The 7,675-nt window shown below is 43.5% G+C and overlaps 1 protein-coding gene across 1 annotated transcript; it reads right to left on the bottom strand.

Annotated features, from left to right (window-relative positions):
• Positions 1 to 823: 823 nt before the first annotated feature.
• LOC123653916 lies at positions 824 to 7,451 on the bottom strand. Its single transcript, XM_045589892.1, has 9 exons — positions 7,197 to 7,451; positions 6,637 to 6,885; positions 5,577 to 5,690; positions 2,266 to 2,587; positions 1,658 to 1,850; positions 1,452 to 1,565; positions 1,246 to 1,359; positions 1,040 to 1,153; positions 824 to 947 (listed from the first exon to the last, which is right to left on the bottom strand). Exons 1-9 carry the CDS (start codon positions 7,332 to 7,334, stop codon positions 824 to 826), a joined length of 1,482 nt encoding a protein of 493 aa, XP_045445848.1. The 5' UTR covers positions 7,335 to 7,451.
• Between the last annotated feature and the right edge of the window lie 224 nt (positions 7,452 to 7,675).

Raw genomic sequence — 7,675 nt, 5'->3', positions numbered from 1 at the left:
TTAATACAAAATTTCTAAATGTAAGTTTTGTGTAGGCTGCAGTGCTGCCACCTACTGAATCGTTAATTATGCTATGAGTTTTGTACATGACTTGTAAAATTCCAGTTACGTTTTAAATATTACCATACAAAAGAGACAGAACTCTGAAGAAAAATGTTTACCCGAGAACTATTCCACAAAAAAAAAAACTGTCAAGCAATGGTGGAAACGATCGCGTCGAAAGGAGCGTGAATGCAATGTCTTAAGATTTATTTGAAGAAGGTTGTTAAAAATTATGGACAGGTATTATCAGATATAAAGTTAAATGAGTAATACAGTTGAGAGATGTCCAGCTGTGGACGGAAACAGGATGATATGATGAGAATTTTGGACCTTTGGTAAATTGCTGAAGTAGTTTATAGTTTCAAATTAATAATTTAAAACAGTTATACATTGCTGAATACCTATTGCAAAAAACAGAATTCTGGAATTAAATTCTTGTCGAATTACGTTTAGGCTCTAGTGAAACCAGAATAATTTGCAAATCTGAGACAGACCAGAGTTAAATCGACGACAGAACTACAGACGACTACTGTTCCACTGTCACCGTGTCACTCGACAGTCTTTGGATTTAAATCTAGCTGTTGCGCTCGAACACACTACGCTGCTCGGTCCGTTCCTTCTGTCCAGTCACAGGTCCGCCAGTAGGTATAGTGTACTCGTCTGAAATAGCACTGTCTTGTTCTTTCGCCATCGGGTAGACGGGCAGCGGTTCCACTAGCAGAAGACATTAACTAGGCCGTTCGGTCCGTCCCGATGGTCGCCGGCACGCGGGGGCGCGCGCTCAGCCGCGCTCGGGGGGCGCCTGCGTGGCGTTGCGCTCGTCGGCGCGGCGCCACAGGCGCTCGTCGGCGACGGCGTAGCGCGCCTCCTCGAAGCCGGCGCGCTCAGCCGCGCTCGGGGGGCGCCTGCGTGGCGTTGCGCTCGTCGGCGCGGCGCCACAGGCGCTCGTCGGCGACGGCGTAGCGCGCCTCCTCGAAGCCGGCGCGCTCAGCCGCGCTCGGGGGGCGCCTGCGTGGCGTTGCGCTCGTCGGCGCGGCGCCACAGGCGCTCGTCGGCGACGGCGTAGCGCGCCTCCTCGAAGCCGGCGCGCTCAGCCGCGCTCGGGGGGCGCCTGCGTGGCGTTGCGCTCGTCGGCGCGGCGCCACAGGCGCTCGTCGGCGACGGCGTAGCGCGCCTCCTCGAAGCCGGCGCGCTCAGCCGCGCTCGGGGGGCGCCTGCGTGGCGTTGCGCTCGTCGGCGCGGCGCCACAGGCGCTCGTCGGCGACGGCGTAGCGCGCCTCCTCGAAGCCGGCGCGCTCAGCCGCGCTCGGGGGGCGCCTGCGTGGCGTTGCGCTCGTCGGCGCGGCGCCACAGGCGCTCGTCGGCGACGGCGTAGCGCGCCTCCTCGAAGCCGGCGCGCTCAGCCGCGCTCGGGGGGCGCCTGCGTGGCGTTGCGCTCGTCGGCGCGGCGCCACAGGCGCTCGTCGGCGACGGCGTAGCGCGCCTCCTCGAAGCCGGCGCGCTCAGCCGCGCTCGGGGGGCGCCTGCGTGGCGTTGCGCTCGTCGGCGCGGCGCCACAGGCGCTCGTCGGCGACGGCGTAGCGCGCCTCCTCGAAGCCGGCGCGCTCAGCCGCGCTCGGGGGGCGCCTGCGTGGCGTTGCGCTCGTCGGCGCGGCGCCACAGGCGCTCGTCGGCGACGGCGTAGCGCGCCTCCTCGAAGCCGGCGCGCGTGCCCAGCACGATGCTGAGCGCGGCCGCGTCCTGCCCGTGGCAGCCGGAGTAGCGGTACTGGGGCTTCTTGTCGAAGCGGCACCCGCCCGACTGCGCGCCTGTGGACCAGCCCACCCTTGTCAACCGACGATTTGTTCAAGGTCGCGTGGACACGTCCACTGAGATCATTTGAGCCCCTTCGAGATCGAAATGCAATATCAATGGGGTTTTGAATATTAAAATAGTTTTTTTTTTTTCTAAAAGTTTCTTGCCGACTTATCTCTGTATTGCAAATCAGTAGTAGCTTCACTGTTAACTATAATTTAAATTTATAAAATGACGATTTGAAGATACTTTTAAAGTATATTTGAATAAATTATTATTTTAGATACCGATTTTAATTTTGAAAGTTGGCCTCTTTAAAAAGTAACAGCGGGATGCGCGACATGAGGTCTGTATTATCTAATCAGTGATGGTATGAGTTGGATCAACGTCCTATACCACACTGTCAACTCGTAGTCCCAAGCTAATTACCGATGGGCATGATGCAGTCGAGCGTGAGCGCGCACTGGATCCACTGGCGCATGACGTCGGCCAGAGGCGGGCGCGGCGCCAGCAGCAGGCGGCCGGCGTCCAGCATCTGCACGAAGAGGAAGTCGTCGGCGCTGGCGCGCAGGTAGTGGAACATGCGCGGGTGCGTGAGGGACGTGACGGCGGCGCGGCGCGGCCAGGCCAGCGCGCCCAGCGAGTCCGCGCCGCCCGCCCGCGCCCACAGCGCGCCCAACGCGCCCGCGCTGCCCGCCCAGCGCCAGCGGGGCGACGCGAAGATCACGCCGCCCGTGCGGCTTAGAGCGTGCTGGAAGGGCGAAGTACCAGACGTACAGATTATATATAGGTAGTTTGTGTGTGTATTTTACAAAATTCAAATAATATAAATAATAGACTGTTTCATATATTTAAAATACAATATTATAAATATATAACTAGCCTGGCCATAAATATTGTTACATAAAAAAAATTTTATTCAACTTTTGACCTATTTTGAAATTGGAACACGTATATTATTTTAAAAACTTATTTCGATTTTGCGCCATTTCACATATTTTTTCGTATTCATTATCAAATTACAATATGGAATGGGGTTTTAAAGAAAATAGGATTGCAGTGATCGCCTTGCACAAAGTGGGTATGGAGCCGTCGATCATATTCCAGACACTTCAAAAGCTTGGTATCAGCCGTATGTTCGTATATCGTACTATCAACAGATATAGCAACACTTCGTCTGTCGAAGACCAGAAAATTAAGATAAAGTCAGTCACGCTTACAGTTCTAAAGAAGCTGCTCAAGTTGTCGGAAAGGTACAACGTGGTCATCATCCTGCATCAGTGATGGTTTGGTGGGGCGTGTCGTATCAAGGAGTCACAAAACCACATTTTTGTGAAAAAGGAGTGAAAACTTCAGCCAAAGTGTATCAAGATACAGTCTTGGATCATGTTGTGAAACCTCTTAGCAATACACTTTTTAAAAATATACCGTGGACTTTCCAGCAGGACTCTGCACCTGGTCACAAGGCACGAACTACCCAAGCCTGGCTTGAAACCAACGTTCCGGACTTTATAAGAGTTGAAGACTGGCCCTCATCTAGCCCAGACCTCAACCCTTTAGACTTCAAATTATGGTCAGTTTTAGAGGTCATGGCCTGCTCTAAACGACACGGCGACATTGAGTCTCTTAAAAATCTTTGAAGCAAGCAGTGTCGAAATTTCCCTTGGAAACAGTGCGTAAATCCATAGATTCGTGGCCAAACAGATTAAAGGCCTGTATAAAAGCTAAAGGTGGCCATTTCGAATAGAATATTTTTTTATTTTTTGCTGAGATGTAAATAAATATGTAGGTATAAATTTTAATAATATTACATTACCTACTTAATTTAAAAAAAAATGCAGTTTCATTTGTAACAGAACTTATGGGACTAGGTACATAAATTCTTAGTGGGGTCGCCGGCTGACAGTCGGGTGACTTCGGCCGGCCGGACGACACGAGCCCACGTCTGAGGGGTGGCCTTGTTGTGAGCGAGGCCACCCCACCATTGTGCCGGGGCCCGGAGTCTTTGTCCGGGCCTACCGGGCGAGGTGGCGAATGCTAGCGCGACCCCATCTCGCCCCATCCAGGCAGACGACTGCTCACACGTGGTGGTTTTTCAGTCAGTAGGAGTCTTACACAACCCTCTGGCGCCCCCGCGCCAAAAAAGGTACATAAATTCTTATTTCTGTACAATTTTCATTATTTAATTCATATTGTTTTCGAAATATATTTCTCAGTTACATTCCAACGAAATAAAGAATGTCTAACATTTAAATCCGATTTGAAAGAAAATATACAAATTACAACGTTTTTCCTCATATAGTTCACTCGAGACACGTCAGCGTTATGATAACAGGCCACCCATTTAATATTGCTTAATCTTATCTATTTCCACCAATACAATCAGCTGATAAGTAAATGTGAAGTACCATGGTGACACACTAAAAAACCACAGTTAGAACATTCTGATAAAAAATATTTTTATAAGTACCTGTTTTAATCACATTTTTGGCAATTTAGGTTTGACATAATTGTGTTTGCTCGCAAACGAAAAAAAAACCGACTTCAATTACATCGACAAGTAATACAACGTAGATCGACGAAAAAATAGTCAAGCAACTACGCGTCATCAAAGATTACTCAAAAAGTAGTAATCAGATCTCGATAAAATTTATATGTAACCACATGATAAACATCAGCTTTCGATTAAATTAAAAATTATCAAAATCTCTACACCCAGTAAAAAGGAATTACGGATTTTCGAGAGTTTCCCTCGATTTCTCTGGGATCCCATCATCAGATCCTGGTTTCCTACCTTTTCCTGGTCCCTGGTACTAAACTAACTATATCCTCTTTCCAACAAAAAAAGAATTATCAAAATCGGTACATCCAGTAGAAAGTTATGCGGTATAATACAACGTAGGTCGACGAAAAAAGCGTCGAGTAAAAACGCATTATTAGATATAACTCGAAAAGTAGTTGTTAGATCTCAAATAAATTTAAATGGGACCAATTGGCACATACCACCTTTCGCTTAAAACAAAATTTGTCGAAATCGGTCTACCCGGTCAGAAGTTCTGATGTAACATACATAAAAAAAAAAAAAAAAAAAAAAAAAAATACAGTCGAATTGAGAACCTCCTCCTTTTTTGGAAGTCGGTTAAAAATTATTTTTTACATGCACATTTAGGACAATTAGTGTCATTCATGAGTACTAGGAGCACTCATATAGAAAACATAAAAGTTACTCACTCACGGGGATATTCAAACTAAGATAGGTTGGGTTACTGTGGTTCATATCCTATGCGTTTACATAACTGTAAGAAAACCTCCTTCTCTCTGTTGTATATTTAATTATATAATCTGTTATAACATGAATATGAGTAATTATTGTCTATTGTAAGGACATATCCTTTCCAATGGTATTATATATAGTGTCGAGTGGTGTCTTTTGTCCAAAATTAATAAAGTTATACAAAGTCAATCAAGAATATTTTTTACCCATCTCATCATAAAACACTCTCCTCTTCTCTTTCTCGATATGATAACAAATAGTTTGACTAAGGTAGGGCACAGCAGGAAATTTCCTGCTCAAAATATGGAGCAGCTTGACTGCGGTAGTACCTCGACCTTACAGAACATCACAGCTAAATAATACTGCTTTCAAGCATTGTTGTGTTCCTGTTGTAATCGCTTACCATCAGTTAAGCCGTAAACTTGTTTGCTGAACGTATGAAAAAAAAAGAATAACGCAACAATACCTGGATGATAAGCGGGCGGAACGCAGTGATGCTCTCGTCACTGACGTGTGACGGGAACTGTCGCAGGTCAAAGTCGATGATTACGCACTTTGTAGAGTTGCAGTAGTTGGAGACCTACAATTTTATCACGTTATCACCATACCTACCGATAGAACATTATATAATGTTGTACAAAATAAAAAGCATTATTGTGTTCAACATGTTGAACACCATGGGAGACACCAGTTGGGTCTCACTTGTTTAGTCCATGGGGCCAGCTTGAAAGTCCTTATTTCAAAATATTTTATGATGTTTTTATTGCACCACCATACCCATTCTTAAAGGCCTTACTTATTTTTCCTTACACTGTATGACATATTTTTCTAAGTAATATTTTTTAAGTTGACACTGGCTCACAGTCATGTGGTATCCCCCGCGGCACCAACAGAGCAATTGTGTGTCAACTACATGATGTCCCCCATGGCCCAAACAGAAAAAATAAAAAATCAAGGAGTGTTTAATGTGTTAACCAAAAGAAATATATTATTAGATACACTATCATAATAAAAAATAATTGTGTTTGCGGGTAAATGAAAACTACCGACTTCAATTACATCAACAAGTAATACAACGTAGGTAGACGAAAAAATAGTCAAGTAAATACGCATTATCAAAGATTACTCCAAAAGTTGTAATCAGATCTCGATGAAATTTAAATGTGAACACATGATAAACATCGGCTTTCGATTAAATTAAAAATTGTCAAAATCGGTACACCCAGTAAAAAGTTATGCGAATTTTCGAGGGTTTCCCTTGATTTCCCTGGCATCCCATCATCAGATCCTGGTTTCCTTATCATGGTACCACACTTAGGATATCTCCTCTCCAACAAAAAAAGAATTATTAAAATCGGTTTATAAATGACAGTTATTCCGGAACATATATTAAAATATATATATCTACGGTCAAATTTAGTAACATCCTCCCTGTTTTGAAGTCAATTAAAAACAATTTTTTTTTAAATATATTTTTTCAGATTTTCAATTTAAATTCAAGATATTTTTTATATATTTGTACTTACCACAGCTAAAGAGTAAGGTTTTAAACCTAAGTTATAAACCAGAACTGTGTACGGAAGTCTTGCACAGTCCCGTATAAAGGATACGACAAGGCCATGGTCGTCGTTCCGGGCATGAGTTACAATTACTGGTACTGTAGTGTTGTGCCAGAGCTCAGTGTGCCCCTCCAGCCCCACCAGGCGCATGTATTTCTCCTCCTGCACCAGGTGCTGCTCTTCTTCATCCCGAAGTTGCTCCTGGGTCAGAGAAACCTGGTTTGTTGTGATATTAATGCCTTTAAATTAATATTAATTGTATAACAGTTTCTACAATGTAGTTTTACAAACAATTGACGATCAAAACTAAATCTTCTTACATAACAGTTGATTTGATTATTAGTTAATTTATACTATGGAAATAATAGCAAAATTTTAAATGTTTTACGCAGAAATGAATTTATTATTTATCGCAAGTACTATAACAAAAAACACGACATTTATTTTATAAGCTCTCTGCAGTCAAAAATTTTGTAATATGATTTCGTACAGATTTAGTTCTAGAGATTAAATAAAAACGGAATTACCTGAAAATCTTTGATGTGCTGATGTGTTTGAGTTACGATGTTTTGAAACGATTGCGGCGGCTGCGAGTGAAATACTAATAAAAATAAACTTATAGCGATCACCGATGTCGAGAATAATAGAAAGCTTTTAGTTTTCATGATGAATTCATTATAATAATAGGCCGTCCTTGATCATTATCAGTTCTTTGTGTGTATTAAAAAAGATAATTATTTACATTTTATTTAACATTCGTTCACATAATAAAACAAATCAATATCAATGACAGAGGCTAACACACCCCAAATAATTGATTAAATATTATAGCCTTGAATCAACGGTATTACGTTAAAAGCATTATTGTGTCATTTTAAAATAAGAGTACTGTATAAACTTGATATGAACACTTAATATCAATAATAATATGTAGTCTTTTTGTAATCAACTACACCGACATCGTAAATTTTTTTACTTTAAAAAATGACAACCAAAGATGACAACT

Source organism: Melitaea cinxia, chromosome 5 (assembly GCF_905220565.1).
Source record: "Melitaea cinxia chromosome 5, ilMelCinx1.1, whole genome shotgun sequence".
Classification (NCBI taxonomy): Eukaryota; Metazoa; Arthropoda; class Insecta; order Lepidoptera; family Nymphalidae; genus Melitaea; species Melitaea cinxia.
This window is presented reverse-complemented; position numbering and strand designations above follow the sequence as displayed.

Bases quoted from the DNA above. Each gene is read 5' to 3' on its own strand.
- LOC123653916 (XM_045589892.1), bottom strand. From the start codon at position 7,334: ATGAAAACTAAAAGCTTTCTATTATTCTCGACATCGGTGATCGCTATA. The intron at 2,588-5,576 runs GTATTGTTGCGT...TCGCCCTTCCAG, and splicing joins TCCGCCCGCTTATCATCCAG to CACGCTCTAAGCCGCACGGG. The intron at 1,851-2,265 runs GTAATTAGCTTG...GCTGGTCCACAG, and splicing joins CGACTGCATCATGCCCATCG to GCGCGCAGTCGGGCGGGTGC.